The sequence below is a fragment of the Halichoeres trimaculatus genome, unplaced genomic scaffold (assembly GCF_033239565.1).
Source record: "Halichoeres trimaculatus isolate MK-OKI-2021-1 unplaced genomic scaffold, fHalTri1.1 fHalTri1_scaffold_1, whole genome shotgun sequence".
NCBI lineage: Eukaryota > Metazoa > Chordata > Actinopteri > Labriformes > Labridae > Halichoeres > Halichoeres trimaculatus.
In genome coordinates, this window is record NW_027437179.1 from 23579103 (window position 1) to 23601619 (window position 22517).

General features: G+C 38.5%; 4 protein-coding genes across 14 annotated transcripts; 3 read left to right on the top strand and 1 right to left on the bottom strand.

Moving 5' to 3' along the window:
* Positions 1-743: 743 nt before the first annotated feature.
* fkbp11 (FKBP prolyl isomerase 11) lies at positions 744-5135 on the top strand. The gene is made up of 7 exons (XM_074680495.1): positions 744-877; positions 1030-1190; positions 1300-1362; positions 2636-2723; positions 2867-2900; positions 3023-3093; positions 4887-5135. The coding sequence occupies exons 1-7, from the start codon at positions 844-846 to the stop codon at positions 5093-5095; spliced, it is 660 nt and encodes a 219-aa protein (XP_074536596.1). The 5' UTR covers positions 744-843; the 3' UTR covers positions 5096-5135.
* Positions 5136-6141: 1006 nt separating this feature from the next.
* Positions 6142-7750, top strand: LOC141798672 (small ribosomal subunit protein eS26). Its single transcript, XM_074680496.1, has 4 exons — positions 6142-6229; positions 7054-7231; positions 7326-7456; positions 7659-7750. Exons 1-4 carry the CDS (start codon positions 6227-6229, stop codon positions 7692-7694), a joined length of 348 nt encoding a protein of 115 aa, XP_074536597.1. The 5' UTR covers positions 6142-6226; the 3' UTR covers positions 7695-7750.
* A 72-nt stretch (positions 7751-7822) lies between these two features.
* On the bottom strand, positions 7823-18450 carry LOC141787641 (zinc finger protein Eos-like). Of its 11 annotated transcripts, XM_074666288.1 has the most exons (9): positions 16386-16473; positions 15308-15424; positions 15104-15208; positions 14524-14778; positions 14259-14426; positions 14004-14153; positions 13615-13746; positions 11967-12107; positions 7823-11858 (listed from the first exon to the last, which is right to left on the bottom strand). In XM_074666288.1, the coding sequence occupies exons 2-9, from the start codon at positions 15345-15347 to the stop codon at positions 11233-11235; spliced, it is 1617 nt and encodes a 538-aa protein (XP_074522389.1). In that variant the 5' UTR covers positions 15348-15424; positions 16386-16473; the 3' UTR covers positions 7823-11232. The 11 variants fall into 11 exon arrangements, with proteins under 11 accessions (XP_074522389.1, XP_074522326.1, XP_074522355.1 ...); XM_074666225.1 differs by lacking the exon at positions 16386-16473 and adding an exon at positions 18379-18450 and having other exon boundaries at positions 7823-12107; XM_074666254.1 differs by lacking the exon at positions 16386-16473 and adding an exon at positions 18379-18396 and having other exon boundaries at positions 7823-12107; positions 15308-15348.
* On the top strand, positions 17795-22501 carry rhebl1 (Ras homolog, mTORC1 binding like 1). The gene is made up of 8 exons (XM_074666311.1): positions 17795-18254; positions 18905-18976; positions 19084-19151; positions 19326-19408; positions 19674-19730; positions 19835-19882; positions 20654-20735; positions 20830-22501. The coding sequence occupies exons 1-8, from the start codon at positions 18203-18205 to the stop codon at positions 20920-20922; spliced, it is 555 nt and encodes a 184-aa protein (XP_074522412.1). The 5' UTR covers positions 17795-18202; the 3' UTR covers positions 20923-22501.
* Positions 22502-22517: the final 16 nt, after the last annotated feature.

The window sequence follows — 22517 nt, forward strand, 5'->3', positions numbered from 1 at the left end:
AGTGCTGAACTTTTACCTGTATTTACATCGGTTCTTGTTCCCCTGCCATCATTTGAACACACCAAATTGAAATCTTTAAGCAGTTGTTCTAATACCTCCCTATTTGAATCTGTCTTTTCTCTTCCCCACAAGGTGCTATGTCAATTTAAATCCCCACACCAAATAATGTGACCCTTAGCTTGCTCTTGAATTCTCCTAAGCTTATTCATTTCTAGTTTTCTGCATGGATTGTGGTTATTTATGACAGTAAATTGTCCAAAGTTTGTCCATACTTGTGTTACAATATAATCATCATCCTTTCCTTTACTAACAATCCTAAAAGGAATATCCTTCTTAATTAATGTTGCACAACCTCCTCCTACTCCCTCATCTCTATCAGACCTAATTGATGTGTAATTATCAATTCCGTAATTTAGATGCAATTTCAACCATATTTCTTGTACACAAATATTATCAGGGGTATTGGGTATAGTTTCAATGAATCTTTTTAAACTCTTGTCCATTTGCAATCATACTTCGAACATTCCACTGTAAAAATAGAACTATTTAGTCCTGATCAAATCAAACTGTTTCTTGGCTGGCCTGGGAGCAAAGGTCACTTCGCACCTCCTCCAGTATTAACCATTAACTCCTTAATATCCAGATGGTTCGCAGCTGCCCTCACTATTATCATTTGTATCCCCTGCTATGCTATTGGCAAATCAGGAAGATGACATGACGTCTCGTGGCAGAAGCAGAAGCAGATGTTGGCAGAACCTGCACAGCACTGCCCCCAGCGGCTCCAGAGAACACTGCTTCCGTTCCTCCCCCCATGAGGCAGCAGCTCGATGGGATGCTGTGAAAATGTTTGAGGCGGGCTCTGGAGGGAGACCCAGGTGTATGGGCAACGTCCACCACCAGCTAGTCCTTATCGCTATAGTATTATAACACATCAGCATTACAGAGGGCTGAGCCATTTTGAACACACCAGTCGACGTCTCCCTCTCTCTCCTCTTCTCCTGCTTACCCTGTTTTCTCTCGTCGCTGCAGCCGTGGGTAGGAGAAGCCCACACGGAAGTTGTTGGATGGCAGCTTTCTCCCCGAAGTTCACAATGAAGACAGGCATATTCCTGCTCCTGCTCGCTGCTCTCACCTGCGGGCTGGCATGGGGAGAAGAGAATGCAGTCGAGGAGCTGCAAGTGGAGACCCTGGTGAGTTACACACATTTGCATGTTGACACACTGCAGTTCCAACCGGTTCCAACACAATAAGACCGAATTCATGATGCGACGTTAACGGTGAACTCTTCTGACCCTATAGGTGAGACCGGACAGTTGTTCTGTACTTTCCGGAATGGGAGACACGCTTAAAATCCACTACACGGTAAGCAAGGGGCACGGAACCTCACCCCGAGCCCCACTTGCAACATACATGTGCATGTTAACTCATTTTATTCAGCTGGCCACGAATGCAGCTGTTGTCTATGTGGCACTGTCTGCATGGGCTGCCGCTGTGCATTAATCACTCTAGTTAAACATAAATTACTCATAGTGATTAGGTTGGGCTCTGTGGATACTCAAGGGCAGATTGTTGTAAATACTACGCCAATGTGGTTTTAATTGGCCACGTTCAGTGAGTGAGACAATATCGCCTCTGGTTTTTTACTACGATGGGGCGGTGCAACACGTCAGCAACTACAGCTCCGTCGCCTGACCGAGCACTACTATCTGATCCAGACAAGTGCCTTGGACATGGCAGTGCTGTGGAGGTCCACACACTTGTTGATCTCACAAATTTGATGGATTTTCAACGCGGTGCACATTGTTTCATTTAAAAGAGTGAAACTTAAACAGCCTAGAATCTTAGTTTCCTAAAAACTTATACCACAACATCACACGTGCTTCTTTTATTTCTTTTGGGTGTCAAAATCCTTTTCACTGTCTTTTCAAATCATCTGGGCAAAGTGATTCAGTTACCAACTAGAACAGCAATTAAAAATAAATCATAAATTAATAATTTTAAAGTTGTTTATACAAATACCATCTATTAGTATTTGACATTATATTATCTTATGTAATAATGCCTGGTAATCTACAAAAATGAGAAGTGACTAATGTCTTTTCCGAGTGGAAACTATCCATATCTTGATCATTTGTGTACTGCATGTAGATACATACTGTGAATTGGTCTTGTCTCAGGTGGTTTAATTGATGGTGCATTTTTAACTTGTAAAAAAAACCCCGCTGACCCCTGTTGTACATAACATGATCAACTAGTAAGGGTAAGAGAAAGTGTCACTTAGATTGACATAATCAAATAACAGCTAAACTATGAAATGTTTCGGGCACAAGGGATCTGGGAGAGTGTATGACAGGCGGCAGCAACTGCAGTGTTGTCTACTGCAGTTTAGTTTTAAAGAAGCCTTTAAATTGTGTATTAAGCAAAAAAAGAGAGACATCTTTCTGTCAATTTATCTAAGTTTTATCAATGCTTTGCTTCAACTTTATTGTTTAATAAAAATCTCAGGATAACTTGCAATAGATTTGTACCAAATGAAAAAACAGTGACCTAAATCATTTTTTCTTTGAGCTGTGAATTGTTGGTTGTAATTCTTTTATTGTCAGGGCCTCGTACCACTCATTATTTCTGTGTTCAGGGTAAACTAATGGATGGGAAAGTGATCGACTCATCGCTATCCATGGACCCTCTTGTTGTTGAGCTGGGAAAGAGAACAGTCATTGCCGGTAAATTGACAGTAAATCCATTTGTGTAGTTCAGTTAGTGGCACTTTGATGTGTTAATGTAAAAGATAAGGGTTTGGTGCTGCCTGCTATGTTCCAGTCTGCCTTCAGTGACTGACTTTTTCACTGTGTGGTCCTCTTATCAGGTCTGGAGCAAAGCTTGGTTGGTGTGTGTGAGGGGTAAGTAAAAGTGAAATACCATAGCAATCAATTTACTTTTTAATAGCAACAATTCAGTCATGAATGAACAATTATTTTCAATGTTCCCCCATAAAATGTTTGTTTTTCTTCCCCTTGATTAGGCAAAAAATCAAAGCCACTATTCCATCTCACCTTGCTTATGGAAAAAAAGGCTACCCTCCTACAATTCCAGGTACTGGTTTAATTAACTCAGACTACAGAATTAGTAGGTTGATTTTTCTCTTTGTGGTCTAAATAGCTCATGCTGGTGTTTTCTTTGATTGCATCTCAGAAATCAGTGAAAGAGGAGCGTACGAAAAGCAACATATATAATTTAATGTGTTTTGTATTTAAAAAATAATGCCATACATTTTATGGTTTCAGCTCGTAAAATGTTTTTAATATTTTTGAATAAGAGTTAATTTGTTAAACTTTTCGTATAAAAAGCAGGCAATTAAAAAGAAAGAGCATAAATTTAAAACTGTTAAACCCTATGAAGATACTCACAATCAATATGATCAGACTTATAACTGTTTAAATTAGGACTACACTCTGGTGGGATGTTTTGTCACTTCTCTCCCACTCAATTTTGGCTCCTTGCATTTCCAGTCAAACTTGAAAAAAATGACTCAGTCACTGTAGAGGAAGTCTTTGCCTGGGTGTCTGTTATTAATTATTCAGGTATACAGTTTATACTGAGTTCCACATATATTGCCCATATCTGCACATGTTTAATTATACTGGGATGACTGTTGCTAACCTCTCACATCAGTTTTTTGCTGAACAGCCTAACAGCTACGATCTATTCTTATAGGATACACTCTAGATTTGCTTAAAAGTAGGGTCTGCAGGAATATTTGTTACCTGTTAGTAGACACAAATTCATACGAAGCTCCACCTCCTAGGCTCAGTGCCAGAGGCAGCGCATGCTCACTGACAGCAAATAGTGAACATATTCACTAGCCTAGCAACAACCTGCAGCATGGCGTTTCTATGTGGCAGAGACTCAGGAGCCGTATACCTTGGCATGTTAGCACAAGGTAAGCACGGATATTTGAAGCTTACCTGGCTAGTAGAAAGCCAACTCTTGTCGCTCTTAGTACCAAGCTGCTCTTTAAGTGCCCAAAAGCGAGTGAAAGTTGAGCTAAGCTTCACCCTCATTGGTAAAAAAAAAAAAAAGCTTTGTTTGTTTTGTTCTGTTCAGTTGTTTTTCTTGCTGCACTTCACGTCCAGTATCATAGCCGCTTGGGATAGCTTCTTCCACCCAACTTAACATGTAAAGTCACTTACAGCACTAGGATGCTGTAATTGGCTGAAGTAACCACACCTACTCTCCGCCCAGATATGTCCCAATACAACAAAAACATCAACATACAAGCTAAGGAGAGGAGTTGAGGAAGACACAGACACTAACAGACATGTACAGAGGCCCCGAAGTAATGATTGAGCAGGATTATTCTTGTAAAAGTTGAAATTTTATTTTTGGGAAAAAATTTCCAGATTCTACCTTTGAGCAAGGCTAAATAAGACTGAGTAAATAAAACAAAATTCAACCAGTTTTTAGTCAGTTTCTCTTCTTAATATCCACTTTAGCCAACCAAGGCTATAAAAACCAGAAATAGCAAAACACCTGTGAAAGAAAATAACTTTTTAACCAAAGCATCTTCTCAGACTATTTTGAGATGTTGATTATTAAACACTGGTGATTATTTACAGTGGCAAAGTTTTGGATTGTCCTGCAATAAACCACAGTGCCCAAGTTCACAACAAAATGAGTGGCAACTTTGAGGCTAATTAATGTGTTTTGAATTTATGAACGGTACAAGAATAACACTTTTTTTTTTTTGAAAATATTATCACTTTACTTGAATTTGAATGGTTGTAACCTGTATCTGTTTCAAGATTCCCTGTTCTAATTGAAATGTTTACATCTGAAAACATTAATGATCATTTTGGAATCTAACACTGATCTTGAACTTGTCCTAGGTGATGCTGCTCTTGAGTTCGAAGTGGAGGTCATTTCTCTGATGCAGCAGACACCCTGGCAGAAAATGATCAACGATGTGTTTCCCCTTGTGTGTTTGGGTCTGGTGCCCACTCTGCTTGGCCTGGTGGGACTTTACCTCTACAAAAAGGCCAATGCAGAGAAACCAAGCAAAAAGAAAGCAAAGGACAAGAAGATCAAGAAAAAATGATGTTGAAGACCAGAACTATTTAATAAATTTTTTAATTGTATGGTGTGTTCTCCATTTTCATTTGCGATTATGTTAATTTTTGCCTTGGATATTTGTATTCAAACTTGGACTTCTGTTATTTTATAAGACAAGCTATGGTATTTTTTTATTATCTGATTTTCTTGTAAGAGAAGAACCAAAAGTCATAAAAAACTTAAGTGCATAAATAAGTATTACAGCTTACTGCTAAATTATAAGTCATTAATATAACATTCATTATTATTATTAATCTGTTTCCCCACATCTGAAGCAGTGTTTTTCTCTTTGCATGTAAGCGCCATGGGCATTGAATCAACATGATAAGGGCATTCACATAATATCCTGTGGCGTAGTTGTAGTCCTGGTGTTATAAATCTGATGCCAAATGCACCAAAACTAGGCCTAACTTGAATCTGTACCATAGGGCCCCAGAATCTGGGAAAAGAAAATTACAAGGCCTGTCTGTAATGCATAGTTTGCGTCAGATGAAGCCATTCAATTATTAAACAAAATGCTGGTCATCCTTTTCGGAGCAGTTTATGATTGCTGCACATCAGTGAAGTATGCAGAGTTCACCAGCTGAAGTAGGAACAACTTTGCCCGTAAAATGCGTTTATTGACTTGAATAATTAGTCCACAGCTGATATGAATTCAGTTCCATTCAGTAGCTCTTCTCAAGTTAAAAAAAAAAAAAAAAAAAAAGACAACCAGCAACAGATTTTCATATTCTTCAGCTATCTAGCCTCTGAACTCGTCTGGAAAACTGATACAAAACCATAGGTACGCTTGTTTTGACATTCGGTGGTGCCCGGCTCTTTAGCTCACATCTATTCTGCACGCTGTTTGTGAAAACACCGCAACCTCGGTAGACGCTGTGTTTAAAATGAGCTGCACTTTTATCCCACCATAAATAATGTGTATCAATTTAGGCATATATGCCATTTTATTTGGTGTCATTGAATAAAAATGTAAAGGGCATATATTAAAAAACAACAACATAAAATTTAATGCACAGAATCTATGTTTTAGTGTAAATATATTGAGGGCGGAGCGGATGGGACTACTTCTCGCGGTAAAACCTCTTCCGGTCCTCTTTCCAGCTTTCCGTGCATCATGGTGAGTGTGTTTCAACGGCGCTTGTGTAGTAAAACCAATTATTAGCATGATTTTCGACACAAATAACGGACAATTTTTGCACAGTAGGTAACATAATCATACTTTAAACACACGAAAGGGGCAAGTACTCCGAACTGATGGTCTTTATGATGAAAGAATAGACCAAGGCCTTAGGCTAACTGTTAGCCGGTTAGCCACTGCTGCATGTGTTACTATGATCTAGCATACGGCACCGATAGCGTCACTCTTGGTGTGTCAAGAAACACAAGACTTCGTCTGTTAAAATTATTTCGAGGTCAATCGATGTGTTTTACGTTTACAACAGTTATTGTTTGGTTCAGGAAACGTTTTTAGTTGTCTTAGTCGCAATGACGGTCTTGAGGGTATAACGAAGGGTGCGTATTTGTAGAACTTACAGCTCTAAGTGTATCGGACACTAGAGCTAGCATGCAGTTCTCAGTTCGTCTTGTGCATAGACCAGCAGAGCTTTGATTCCGGTGGACTAGAAGTCGGTCTATGTGTTTATCATCCACGTAATTGTCTTTGAGGACTGAATGGGAGCAAATGACGCGAATCCTCAACAGAAATAGAGGTTTATATATTGTCTTTGTTATAAACGTTGGAGTAAAGTTAAATCAAGGGTAATTGAGCTTTTTTAATTGAATTTGCCTATATTACTCATTATGGAACTGTCTAAAAGTCCTCCATTAAATACCTCAGGATTCAATACAGAACAGGTCTGACACAAATTTCTGAGCAGGAAAATTTATTTGCAACTAATTTTCTTTTACCCTATCTTTTTTATTTATTTTTTTATTTTAAAGACCAAGAAAAGGAGGAACAACGGTCGTGCCAAGAAGGGCCGTGGACATGTGCAGCCCATCCGCTGCACCAACTGTGCCCGCTGTGTCCCCAAGGATAAGGCCATCAAGAAGTTTGTCATCAGGAACATAGTGGAGGCTGCGGCTGTGAGGGACATCACAGAGGCTAGTGTCTTTGACCGTAAGTATCTGGTTTTGGTTTGCACTCTTGTGTTGCGTATTACCCTTTAAACTTTTTCCTTGTTTTAACTTTTCTCTCTCTGCACAATTTGCAGCCTATGTTCTGCCCAAGCTCTATGTCAAGCTGCACTACTGTGTCAGCTGTGCCATCCACAGTAAAGTGGTGAGGAACCGCTCCTGCGAGGCAAGGAAGGACCGCACCCCACCCCCCAGATTCAGGCCTGCAGTAAGTACATTAACAAGCTTTACTTCAATCACAATCTGATATGCTTGAGTAACAGGACTATGGTCTGTTTAAGTGTATATAACCTGATGCATGGGGTTACAGATTTTAATCCCCTTTTGGCACAGGGCAGACACATATAAGAAAAAGCAGTTATGTTATATTTTTACCAATCAAATTGTCTTTTTCTTCCATTTCTTTGCAGGCTGGTGCACCAAGAGCTCCTCCAAAACCCATGTAAAGCAGAACTCGAGGATGCTGTTAATCTGATAAATAAACTGAAAAATCTTTACAAAACTTCAGTGTTTGTGTTTGTAATTCTTTCACCAGGTGTTTGTGTACTTTGAGTAAGGACAAGCCTGTTAAAGCATTTTATTTGGGATAGTTTCTTACAGTACAAAACTTACAGTGGTTTAAGATCCATTAAGCAAAAGCATAATTACATTTTATACATTGAAATAGGCGGTACAGTTTTTTTTAAAGCAATAGCAGACAATTTTAGAGAAGTGAGGAGATAAATATAAAGAAGACAACAGTGGAACAATGAAACAGTTTTACCAAAAGGAGCACAAAACTAGAGTTGAGTACTTTTCTGAATTGAAGTAGATCGTTTATTTGGTTGTACTTCTGACTTAAACAGAAAGGTGTCAGGGGTGTAGGCTGAGGAGCAAACAGTGGTGATATCAACATGCATCAGGTTTAGAGATACTACTGTCTATTTCACATCTGAATAAAACCTCTACACTCAGTTTCAACTTATGAATATGAATAGGCTTTGATGTCATAGAGAAAATTTGATGCAGGATTTAAAACCTCTGTAGATGATTAGCCATTTCAGGAATCTGTTGAAGTGGGTATTCAAAACCATGTAACGGGTCAGCTCTCTCTGGGGTTGTGGACGTTTTAAGTTCTTTGGCTCCTTGTGGCCACATTTTTTACGATTCTGGCCAATAGTTACAGGTGGCTTTATTGGACACAACTGAAGTGGAACAAATATTTCTTACATTGTTTTAACTATTTAACACTATCTGTAATGAGAGTTATTACAGAATGCTTATAAGAAGATGAAAAAAGAGCCAACCATGTTTTAACAGTTTTTGAAGAATGCAGAGAAGACGCCAGGCCAAAGGCACATTTGTAAAGTCAACAACACAGAAATCTCACCGGCAGAGGGAGAAACACACCTTGGATATTGTGCGGGTACAACTTTGTTGCCTGTTTGAACACAGGGGGAAATGGAATGCAATGTGGGATACGTTCAATCAGTTTTTCTTAAAAATCAAGGTATGTGAATTTTGGTGTCGTATCACTCATGATATAGTTAATTCAAATGTGTAGCGTGTAAAGATGTGGGACACTACAGCAGTCTTGTTTCTTCCATTAAGGCAGGACTTATAGTTTTTAAAATGAAACCATGAAGTTGAAGAAATACATTATCACCTCCAAAGCATGCTTTTGTTTTTAGACAAGACCATCAAAAGTGCACATGCACCACAGTGCATCTTGTCAGTGTGACCTTTCTTTAACATTTTAGAAACGAAATAAAAAAAAAGAAATAAACAAAAAAGTAGCTTCACAATAGAACTAGTGGTATGTATTCATAAAAATAAATGAAGGTTGACAGTAACCATGTTTATCTGAAGGAGTCTTTGAATGTCATGTGGGAAAAAACATAAAAAGTCAATCATATCTACAAGGGTTGTTGAGAAGGACAAAAAAGGAACCATAACTTTGAAATTTATTCCTTACAAAGAAATCTATATATATAAGTGCTATGGAGGACGAGGTAGGGGTTCTTTGGCTTGGCCATGGGGGAACAATTATTTGGACTGTTTTCCACTGGGTTCAGAAAAAAAGGAACCTGTCACAACAAATACTTATGTTTCTGATGAGCCTTCTAAAGAAGTCTAGAAGGTTCTTCTTGCTGGAAAAACTCTAACAGTTAAAAAAGAGCCATAACAACTGACTCTGCTGATGATCTTGTCTGTCACTGTTATTTTCGCCCCTACTTCAAGCTCACAAGATCTAAAATATCAATATGTCTAAACTGCGAGAATCTCAAAAGTTGTATTTATTAAATCCAGATGATCCCTTTAATCTGGGACGAGTTCCGTATGGCAGACTCAATAAGGGTCTGCAACGTATCATGATTTGAAGCTAAACATGAGCGCAAGAAATAACTCTTAACATTTAAATAGACAGAATAAAAAGTAACAGTGCCATTGTAATTATGTTGAAATGCTGCACCATAAAACAAAGACATACTCATTTATTAAAGATCAAACATGACAAAACCCAATTTACCTTCTGTCAAGTCAGTGAAGGTGAGACCAGTAACTCATAAGTTCAAAAATTTTTGAATAAGGATAATAGATAGTTGTAACTCCTCTTATTCAGCAGTTATAGCAATCTGTGCCAAGCACCATGCACTGTATTTCTTTGACAATCTAGCAGAGCTGTTCTTTGCAGATAAAATCAGTTGGGTTTTAAGTTTAACAGAAGACAATAGTTGTGCAGAGCTTCATGCCATATCCATTAATTTAAATGGCTAGAGCAATACTGTGACTTGTGACTATTAGAATTGGTTTTTGTCCTTCAGCCTGGTCAACAAGATATGATCAAGGTGAAGAAAGGCACAATACAATGATTAAAAAAAGTTTTTAGATATATAATTAACAAATAAATTTTAGTTTTTAGTTAGATGTCAGTGTAAAAGGGTAAATGTTTAAGACTTGTAAAGATCCCAACCCCCTTCAGCAATCTCTAAAACTGTGGCAGTGAAACTCGTACCCCTTTCTTGGAGAAAGTTTTTCTCAGTTTTAAAGAGAAATGTGCAGGTCATTAATGTATTCCATGAAATAGTTTAATATAATTAAAATATTGTGGCAGGTATCAGTGCAACCAAAGCAGTCACAGAAAAGAAAAAAACAAACATTTCATAAACTGCCTTACATCGAGTTCACACAAAGGCCTTCATTTTCCACCATCCTTGTTCAAATTTACTTCCAAAAACACAGGGTGTCACATGTTTCCCCTCGCTCACATACACTCATACACAAACGCACACTCAGATTTGTCCACCCCAACCCCATTAACAAAAGTGCAGTTTATTTCATGGACGTCCCCTCAAACACATCCAATCGACTTAGACCTGGTGTCTGAGTTTGGTCTGCACTTGATCTCACACGATGTAAAGCTTTCAGTTTTTCTGCTTAGAGTACGGTATAAACTCCAGCTTTGAAATACGTTTTTCCTGCAACTTTAACTACAGGAACTTTTTATAAATAAGTAGATAAGTTCTTTAAAGAGTAAGGCATTCAATTTTCTGCAGATCCAAATGTAGGTGAACTTCATATGACCATGTTTTATTTGATCTCTGTTAAAGTGCATTAAAAGTGAAAGTTTTCAGGTTCTGGACAAAAGTCAGATTATTTAACTGGTATTTGTGCATCAGGTGTAAGTCCTGAATTTCAGAGCAAGGCACAAGTGCAGATGAAATGGTGCTTTGGCTCTTCATCTACTTTTGATTATATTTAGATTCGATTACATTAAAGTGCATTTCATTGTTGTGGTTCATTGTTCAAAGTGCAGTAAAAATAACTAGGACCCCTACTATAATTTAAGTATTCTCCATATAAGCTTGCCATCAATGCTGACCATAGAACTTTTTAAAATCTCCTCTCATTGTTTTCTTGTCATCAGTGCAGATCAAACTCAGCCAGGTCCTTGTCTCAGTGTAAAAACATGTTAATTTGAAGTACAACGTCCACCCTTTGTCCTCAATCAAGGATGTGCTCCCCACGGACAATATGTGAAGAAAATTCATAGCGGTCCTGGCTGCGGTGGCCACAGATGTTACACTCAAAAGGCTGGCGAAACCCGTGGCAGCCCATGTGGATGGTAAACATGACGTGGTCCAGGAAAAGCACACGGCAGTGCTCACAGCGGAAAGATCGCACAGCCCGACCCTCCCCATCTACAACCCGAAAAGCCTCTCTAGAGGTGGAGGAAGGTGCTGTAGGCGAGCTTGGAGTTGGAGCAAGGGCAGGAGTTGGAAGAGTTGTTTGGCCTCCTTCCTCTCTGTCCACCTCCCTGTCTTTGGCGTGGCTGGGACTGTGCCTGTCCCGACTCCTGTGGTGTGCAATGGGAGGATGCGCCGAGTGATGGTTGTTGGAGTAGAGGACATGGTGGCCATTGTTGCTGTGCATGTTTGGAGTAGGTGCGGTGCTGTTGCATGGCTCATCAAGCATGCTCTCTGTGTCAGTAGAGTCCTGGCAGCCATTGCTAGGAGAAGGTGCATGACTCCGCGCCACTGGCAGGTCTTCATGACCCTCTGCCGCTTCCCTCCCTCCTACACCAGCAGCTCCCATCCCTGCTCCAGTACCCGTGCAATCCAGCCTTGGGCCTAGAGCCACAGAGGGGTGAATGGAGCTGTGGATCGGCTTAAGTTCTGACAAACATGAAGGGTTAGTGTTAGGAAGGTGTAGGGGCCTCAACGTGTCTCCCCCATTACCTGCTACACCAATGTATTCTCCTCCCTGGCCGGTAAAGTGCGGAGCTTCAAAGTCCCCTGTGTGCATCTTTCTGTCTTTATCCAAACCACCACCAAGCTCATAAGGTGCATCTGCCAGGTTGAGATGTATGTGCTTCTGTCCTGCATAAGGAAAAATGATATTCTTGTAATCTAGAACTGAGATCTTTGGAAAACCTTGAAACTGCATTTTTATCAATACAAAAAAAAAATAATGGAAAACCTTTCCTAGGTAAATTTGGGGTACAACCAAGTTAGGGCTGCATACAACTAAGAAAAATCTAGGGGTTGAGAATCAGTTTCCTTAAAAACTAGGGGTGCAGTCATCACAATTTTCTGGCCAATCACCAATCTCTAAAAAGCCTATCCGGCAATACCGATTTAGGCCAATATGGATTTTTATTTTTTATTGTTTTATAACTGACAGGATACATCTTCAATGTTCTGGTCTTATTTTATTGAAAATCATTGAACAATACCTGTGAAACAATAAAATCTTTATGATTTAACTTAAACAACCAATAAAGCATCCCAAGTTTTAGGTCTCAGAGCAAAAAGCAACAATGGCTGGCTGTCAGACCTTCCTGGAGGTATATAAGATCAGTTTCATATGTAAGGATCATTGATCACTGATTCCCTAGAATTCCCAAAATTAAGGAAAATCGGCAAGTCTATTAAAAACTTCTGATTTGTGGTGTATCCATATAAACTGACAACATGATTTTATAATACATAACAAATGTTAGTCCCAAATTTAGCAAGATCATACTGTTCTCTTTCTGAGTACCCCAGGTGCCTGTGCACAGAACAATGCAGAGCAATACAATATGACAGGCTGTTGTCTATAATTTTCAAAATTTAAAGGTTAAATTTATAATGCATCAACTTAGTCTCCATGTGCTGTGAATGACCCAATTAGTCTCAATTTCCCAAACAACTTAGGATCCAAGTAGAGTCTAAGATTGTGCAGCGCAGAGAGACGTTGTTAATGCAGCAGATATTGTATTTTCACTCAAGGAAAATCAGACTTGAGTCAACTGTTCATGTCATTAATTCTTCTTGATAAGCCACAGCACCTTAGATGAACACCAGGGTCCATCATTCAACAAAGTTTTTGTCACGTCATTTGGTCAATTATGATCTGCTACTCTCTGCTGCTTTCTGGTCATACGAGTGTGCTCTCCAACTCCCTGTGATTCCAACAGTCTGCATGATGGTTTGTGAAAGTAATTTAATGTTTTTTAAGGGATTAAGGTGCACTAGGTTCTGTGATAATTTGCACATGAAGAAAGAAAGTGAAATCCCATTATAAATTAGCACTAGAGATGCACACGATTGGGCCATGTGTGAACACACAATCATGTGCAACAGAAGCAGATACAAAAATCCCTCCTGAGCCACTGTAGTTCCCAGCCAGTTCCTAGTTTCCCTCATAGAAGACAAACTTTTTATATTGCTAATATCATCCGAGCCTGTATCCACTTCTGTACAGCACTGCTTACACAAAACTGTGCTTGACATCGGTCAAAACAAAGCAAATGTAACATTGTTGGCTTAAAAAGATAAGCGCTATTGCAAGTGTTTTCCAATTCAGTTTTTCAAGCAGTCCACACTGAGATCATATGCTCACCTACAAACTTTTGTGGTGTGGATCTCTTGCGTTTGGTGATACTGTTGGCGAGCCGATCGATAAATGCCATCTTGTCTGAGGAGGGTTGTAGTAGAGAGTCAGGTATATACTCTAGCTCTCTCATCTCCTCTCCTGCATAGAATACAAAGAAATTCTAATGTCAATTTGGGATGTTCTGTCATCATCTAGACAGTATTTGTCCTAACCTTTAAAGGTGGAGGCTTTTTCTTTTGCAAGTATCTAAACTAAAATTTGACAGAAGAGAACTACACTAAGGGTTGTCTTTCTAACCTTGTAAAATTAATTTGCTATGCTGTTATTTATGGCTCTATCAAGGAAAATGTGTTCTACATCTGATAAACCATCTTAATGAAGACTATAAACTGTACCTTGATTGTTTGCACTAGATGGCTGTTGTGACTCCACACTCTGCAAGTAGCTGTGGCAGCGCTCACGGTGCTCCTCCAGGGTGCTCTGCTGCTTGTAACTACGGCCACAATAACTGCACTTATACGGTTTTCCCACAGTGGGAGAGGACACTGGGGACAAAGTGAGAAGATAACATTATTCTTATTTTTGTACACCTTTAAACAAAATATAAATATATGTATATATATACATCTATACTCTTGCATCTTTTCTACCAGCATGAGTGCGAAGGTGGCCAGTTAGTGCATCTCTTCGTCGACAGGCATAGCTGCAGAAGGGACATTTAAAGGGCTTCTCTCCTGAGTGCAGCTTGATGTGGCGGAGCAGGTTACCCTTTTGAGTGAAGGAAGCGCCACATTGGTTACACTGAAATGGTCGCTCACCTGGAAATAGAGATGCTGTAATATATTAGTACCAATTTTCAACAAATGCATGTTTGCCTACAGAGATGAGTTGATAAGACCAAAATGTACAAGTCACCTGTATGGCTGCGTTTGTGTACCATGAGGACATTAGGCCCAATACAGATCATCCCACAGATGTCACACATGAGCTTCCCATTTGGTGTCCTTGTGGCCCCTGTTGGTATATTCTCAGGATTGGTGGGCTCCCTGTAGCCTCCAGCTGGGTCAGGACCAAGCTCTGGTCCCCCTTCCTCAATCCGTTCCCCTCTCTCATCTTCAGTATTGCGACCTAGGTCTTCATCACTGTACAGCTCCACTTTGATGGAGTTGGCTACAGAGACAAAAAAAAAAAGCTGTAAATAAGATAATACCACAAATACTTGAATATTTACAGTTCAATAGATAGCAACAGGCTTAGTCGCAGCATAAGTGAATCAAAAGGGGCTTAGAATAATTTGAACAATTGCTTCAGAAATGTTAAACATTTCATAGAGCACAATTAAATGATCAACTGATACAATATGACCCATGATTAGATATCAAAGAATGGGTAAATCAATGACAAGAAATGACAAGAAATGACATAAGGTGTTAAAAGTCATTAAATTATATTATATAGCTATTTTGAAATTCCCAATCATTTTTTTTTCACTGACCACTAAGGGAGCGACTTGGGGAGGCCTCTTTGCTGTTTGGGGTGCTCACTGTTGGACCACCAAGGGCCCCAGAAAACTCCCTTTCCATTGAAGAGTCTCCACCTGCTGTAACCAGGGAAAAAGAAAGGCAACATCTACAATTTCTTTAATCCAACTGAAATATTTTAGAGAAGAATTCTTTGGGGAAAAAGATATAAAGCCTACCTGATATATAAGACTGACCATTGCAGTCTTCAGCATCCATACTAGTTTAGGATAAAATATGAAGCAATACTTGTGTCAGGGGCTTGGGTGATGTGTAGTCATCTGTCTCAGTATTTTCTGGCGGTGGTTCAATTCAATACCAAAAATTAACAGATGAATGTAAAGCTGAGTTAAAAAAAATCCTTGTAGCTTTAATATCAGCAACTCTGACTTGCAAGAACACTATTAAATTATAATAAAATAATACACCACCACAAAGCACAAGTGACAACAGACTAGTCAAGTCACATTATGTCAGTGTAGTTCAAAGTTCATCCATTTGTCAACAAATTGTTTCAGTTTAGTGCGAAAATTTCTTTCTAATTGGTTTTTAATGCTGGTAAACTAATTTCGCAGCCAAATCAACGCGTCCGCTAGCCTCAATGGATCAGCTGATCACTCGGTTACAGATAGACCAACTGTAATAAAGTAACTGAACAACAAACTTCACAATAGGCATGACTCAAAAAGTAGCAATTAAATTCAGTTTGCAAATCGAGTAGAGTGCGTTTACTTTGAGGTTTATGTGACTTTGACGTTAGGACAACACAAGTTTACGGGTCGGCCTTGGTGGCTAACGTTAGCTTACTGCATGTGATGCGAACTACCGTTAGCCAAGTTAGCCAAACTCAGCACGACACCGTTTAAACCCTGCCATCGTCAACAGCTTACTTTAAGGCATGTCGCGGAATGACAGCCAAGTATTATGAGCGAAGATGCAAGGCAGGCAATGATGATGCGGCATTGCTTGGCTGAAAAACGCTAAATCAAATTCGAGTATCTACGACGTTTAGCGTTAGCATAACAAACCGATATTAGCACGTAGTGTGTTAGCTAGCTAACAGCACAGTAATGTTTCCTAAATGGTTGCTATGGCACCCACCGCCTCCCAGATGCTACAGCTAACCAACTAGTGGTTAGCTTGGTAGCTTGCTGTCCCTGAAAGCTTGAAGCCGACTTTAACAGCATGACACAGCGGAAACAAACGAGAATGGCATAACTTATCCGATTATATGTTAAACAAGTCCATTGTCCGTACCTGTCGGGGCCGTAATTTTGATTTTATTCTGAATTTTCATCTGCCTATTTATGACGCCAGCATCTCCCGGCAGCGTTTACCTTCAGCGACAGACAATTTCCGGTTAGATTCCAAATACGGTTCCCTATCTGCCAGGCCAGCAGCAGCAAGCAGCCTTAAAAATACCATGAATCGGGGTTTGAAAACTTCTCAGCCAATCAACAAATTATACCGATTCATTCAACGTGAACAGGTTAAAAAATTCACGAACTCGACAAGACTAGACCCGTGCACTGCTTTGGGCTGAACTTTGATGGATTTGATTATTATGGCCCAGGTTTAACTAAATCATCATCTCATAAATTACTGTACATTTATCGTGTACACCCACCATTTGGATTCTTACTTCATTTATAATAATAATAATAATAATAATAATAATAATAATAATAATTATTATTATTATTATTATTATTATTATTATTATTATTATTATTATTATTATTATTGTTGTTGTTATTATTGTTATTATTATTATTATCATTATCATCATTATTATTGTTATTATTATTGTTATTATTATTATTATCTTTATTATTACCAGGTTATATTTCCAAAAATCATATGAACCCAACATGACATCACCCAGCCCTTTCCTCCATGCCATCGTATTTTAATATTCCTTTTTTTATATATAAAAAAGAAAATACAGGTTGCCTCATTGAGCTGACATGCTGTCGAAAAAATGTCTGGAGAATCTTTGCAGGTTGTTAAATTTGTGCCTTTTTATCTGCTGAGTGTCAAAATGGATTAGTACCCTCAATAAAAGAAAACTGTAATACTGTTATTTAACTTATAGCATTGTATTTTATTTTATTTATTCCATTTTATTTTTTACCAAGAGTTATATAATAAAGACAAAAATTCTACACCCCCTGTATTGCTTCAAATCTTTCTTATTGATAACTTCAATTTTGTGTTAAAAAAGTCAGCGATGCAAGAACTTTAACCAAATGTTTCATTTCAGACTGGAAACATTTGATCAAAGCATATTATCTGGAATTTTTATCAGTCTCAAATAAATTTAATCAATAATTAGGAGGCTGCCTGAAAGTTCATGTCAAAAGAAATTTGACCACTACTGACCATATATTCCATACATCAAATATGTACCTGCACGGCAGGTACTGTGATAATTTGGCTGATCAACCAAATAGGAACTGAAATAGGTTCCCAAAAAAGCCCTGTTGCCTGTTCTCCATGTGGCTGTTTTAACTCTCAAGACTGAAGATATTCTATGTCACAAACATTTTCACAATATGCCAGCACAATATGGGAACTGGAAAAGTCTGAAAGGGGTTGCTTTCATGAGCACACTATGGGATGCACAAAGAGTGACCTCTACTGTACAAATTGGCAAGAATGGATGCGTGCCCGTGCAACTTCTGACGTACTACCTGGTTTTACGACGGTGTGCTTACACAATGACAATTTCCGTTAGTTTGACTTGCAATTCGTAGTCGTGTTGAACAAGCATTTTATTTTCGCTTCGGGTGTCGCTAAAACGGCAATAACATAGATCTTTCACTACCGCTAGTGATCGCTTACTGTAGTGGATACAGACAGGCACTTTTTTTGAATTAAGTACTAGTTGTACTTACTGTACTTACACTCCGAACTCTCAACTCGGGGCCCACCAGAGAGCTCGAGCGGCAGCTCCGAAAAGTTTGTTGTTGTCACGTGACGTGAGACGAATGTGGCGTTAAAAGTTAATTTAGGTAGTAAAACTAGGTGGCGTTCTACTCTATCACAGCCTATTGTGCACAGTTATCCCAACAATGCCTCAACCAAAACATCGAAAGATTGCCGTAATGGGTTACAGGTCTGTAGGTGAGTAAAGCGCACGAGCTCGTGTACAGCTAATGTTAGGCAGCTAGCTGGCTGGCTAACATGCTAACGTCCTGGCTTTGTTTTCCTCATGTGTATACAACTGACACTTATACCGATGGTTTACCTTTGTTAACGTTTCCTTGTGTCACACAAGGCAGTGAATCATCAAAGTACATCGCTAACAACGTTATTTTGTCGAATAGCTCGAGTCATCTGCTGTTATTTGCTAAATGTTCTTTGGAAAATAAAGTTAGCCCAGCCGGTGACGTCCTGGTCGAGTGCCAGATGTTCTGTGTAGAAACTTTTAGCCCACTGTGTGAAACACTGCAGACGTAAAATGTCGGTTATTTTAGCATAAAGGGTTGTTGTTGCATTGTTATTGTCATCGTTGTAATAAAGTGACAATTTGTCGCTGAATTTTCACTGCTTTATGCGACATAGAATAGTCAGTGATACCACTGAGATAAAAAGCTGCCGTGATAAGGACATGATGTCAGAAAACGTTTTCAAAGTCTCGGTTGTACTGCCATCGTGCATTCATTGCATCCAGTTGAATATTTCTGCACTGGATAAGACTATTTATGTTGAGGAATGCTCTTGCGTAGAAATGTTGTTAACACAGTGATTTTGTTTTTTCCTGTCTTGCACAGGAAAGTCATCTCTCACAATACAGTTTGTTGAAGGGCAGTTTGTTGACTCCTATGACCCCACCATCGAAAACAGTATGTACTTAAACTGTATTTTTAAAAGATATTACATCAAACAAAATTACAGAAGCCTCAACTTGATGCAAAGACAGTTCAGTAAAACTCAGCTATCCCTCTCCCAGCTTTCAACAAAATGGTAAATGTGAATGGTCAAGACTTTAATCTGCAGCTGGTCGATACAGCTGGTCAGGTAAGATTTCCATCTTTTACCATCTCAGTTGCCCGTTTCAGGGACCTTCAAAGTTAGTATTTTTTGTTTGTTTTCATGTAATTATTTTGAATTAACACATTTTCCTGTATTTTTTGATTATAGTTAATAATGCAAAATGTTTGGTAACATTCTAATGACATGATTCGTTTGTAGGATGAGTATTCAATTTTCCCACAATCCCACACAATGGATATTCATGGTTACGTCCTTGTCTATTCAGTGACCTCTGCAAAAAGGTAAATTGATGGTTATATTTTAAGTTTTCATAAATAATAAGTCTTAAAGCAATATGTTTTAGTAAATGTACATCTTCCAATAGGTACAAGTATCATGTTGAGAGAAAGGGTCACTATTAACATTTGTTCAACCCAACTAGAGGCCTGCATGCTTCACTATTTTGAATAATTGCTGTTAGAAGCTGCACTGGAAGTCACATACCAGTGTGAGCAAAGTACATCATCAGTTTTCTTTCTAATGTATACTTTGGTGTCTCTTTTTCAGTTTTGAAGTTGTTCAGGCTCTACATGACAAGATGCTGGACATGGTTGGGAAGATTCAGTATGTCTGATTCAAATTTTCCAAAAGCCACATTTCTGTCGTTTCACTTTCTGATGGCATTTTTCAAGGTGTTTTTTATGATTTGCATGTTTGTTTGTCTTCAGGGTCCCAACTGTTCTTGTAGGGAACAAAAAAGATCTCCACATGGAAAGGTAATCAAAGCTTTTTTTTGCATCAACTGAGCCTGTTAGATACAAACATTGTCATTAATTTTGCCACACTTTTTGTCTGAGGTATTGCTTGCATGCCCTATGTTGCAAACAATTTTTTATAGTTGTCACATTTTGACTGAGTTGTATGTGCTGATATTATGTTATTTCCTCATGTGAAAGCATGACAAACTAAAAAAGTGAAATACAAAATATAATGTTATAAAGTCTTATAAAGTGTTGTAAGTATTGTTGATAAGATCATGAAAGCCTTAACATGACTCATAGATCTTGTTGATGACTAAAACTTCAAAAACAGTGAAAAGACCATACTGCTGGGCCAGATTACATATTCTGCTGTTGAATCACAATTTTTCAACTATATTGTCTGATTTCCACTGTAGTCTTTTTATGGAGTGCTGCAGGGGGCCTCACTCGGTTTTCTTTGCAATTTTACTCAGTGAAATTTTATTCCAAAATTGTCAAACTTTTTGATCTTATGGTCTCAGAGTAGTACAACAGATTAGTTAACCTCTTTCTATTCAAACTCGTCAGGTTCATTATCTAAAAAAATGCTCTTGTTATAACTGTGTTACTTGTTACATTGTATGTAAACTGTAACACATGTTACATATGAACGCAGTAAGTTGGGAGATGTTCATCCTAGTGATACTTTCAGCATTACACACATTATTCAGTGTTTTGTTGCCCCAGTGGGAACTTTTCACAGCATCCTAACTTTTTGGGGAATTGAGTTTGTACATCTATTCACAGGGTCATCAAACCTGAGGAGGGAAAGAAACTTGCTGATACCATGGGTGCTGCATTCATGGAGTCTTCAGCCAAGGAGAATGAGGTTTGAGTGATATCCTTTGATTACCAACCCATTATACAGTTCATTGAGTTTTTTTTTTTTTTGGCATTCTGATTGTAATACTTTCACAATGCAGACTGCTGTGGAGGTGTTCAAGCGCATCATTTTGGAGATGGAAAAAGCAGATGGAAATGCACCCCCAGAGGAGAAGAAGTGTTTAGTGATGTGAGCACATACCCGGGACATCAGTAAACTCAGTTGCTGAAGACAGGAGGCACAACTTCACCAGCCAACAGATTGCGACCTCACAGATTCCAAGACACGGCAGTGGATATTTTTCTGCTTCACTTATAATACCAGATTGATTTATATAGCAAGGCAACTGCCTGGACAGTCCAGCACATCCACTATTCCATTACTTGTAACCACAGGGAGAAGTTTCTAAGAGCTAGATTTATCTCTGTTGAAGGCAGAGAAGCACCATCAGCAAAATTTTAATTGGTATAGACACATATTTCTTGATTTTTTTTTTTTAATTAATTACGTGAACACCAAATGGTATTAAGAGATCCCTCTGAATTACATCAGAATTTTCAGGACCCTGAAAGTTTGTTCTGATGTTTGTGACATCATTGCTTAATGTCTGGTCAGTCCGATCAGTTGAGCTGATGCACTGAGGGCTTGTCAACTTCTTCAAGGACTGGTATTATTAACAGATTGTTATGACAGTGATGGACAGTCACAGTACACATTTCTTTGAATGTGTTATAAAACTGTCTGTATTTCTCACACATGATGGATTTCATTAAGCCCTGGAATGAGATTTTACATGTGATCTCTCGCTGTGGTTTCACTGCAACTTTTTATCAATTGTCATCAGGTACCTTTCATCTATGAACTCTGGAACTGTGTCTTACAAATGGACACATATTTTTTTGTATCATATAAACTCACATTTTACGCTCTTCAGTGAATCAGATAAGATCTTTGTTGTAACAGTTTAATTTCTCCTTATTGACTGTAATGAAGACTTTGTCGACAACCCTCAGAGATTTAGTATAGAAATAAATAGATCTTTGTATTTACCAGCTATGGCCTTTTTTACAGTAAAGATAGAATTGTAGAAATTGATTTATCACTATTGGTTATATACGGAGTGGTGCAGGTTGGCTCTCCCTTCAATACCCTTAGTTGAATATATGTTAGAAACGCATTATACATATGGATATTGTTGGGTTGCAATTTTTGAATTGCATTTTAAAACAGCAAAAGACTACCTAAGTGGCTGAAGGTGACTAAGTTAGCTTTGAAATTTTGAAGCTTTTGATTTAGATTTTATGGATCACACAAGTTTTACAAATGTAAGCCAAGCAGACATGCTGTCCATTTAATCGATCTGCATTGATACCTGTCAGATGCCTGAGATCCTATTTTTTTCTTCTGGGCTCCTTTAGCCTTTAAAACCACGTGGCACAACATGGATTTTTCTTCATCACCCTGGTGTACCTGTAGTGGGTAATTGGGTAATTGTAACTTCTTCATTAAGTGCTTTGCTGAATAGGTAGAGTTGGTGATATCTTATGGTTGAAGAGAAACTGCTGTTGCTGTGTCTTGTGCCTTACAATTTTTCAAACTCCTTACCTGCTTCCCTTTTTGACTCGAGGTGCTTTTCAAGGGTTTTTTTTTTTTTCATTCTGTCGACTTGATACTTTGGTGCAGGTGGTGCTGAACACCTGAACACCATCACATTGTTAATTCAGAAATCTTGCTGTAAACAGTTTTGTATATAAATAAATCTGTTACTCATTTGATGTTGATTTTTTT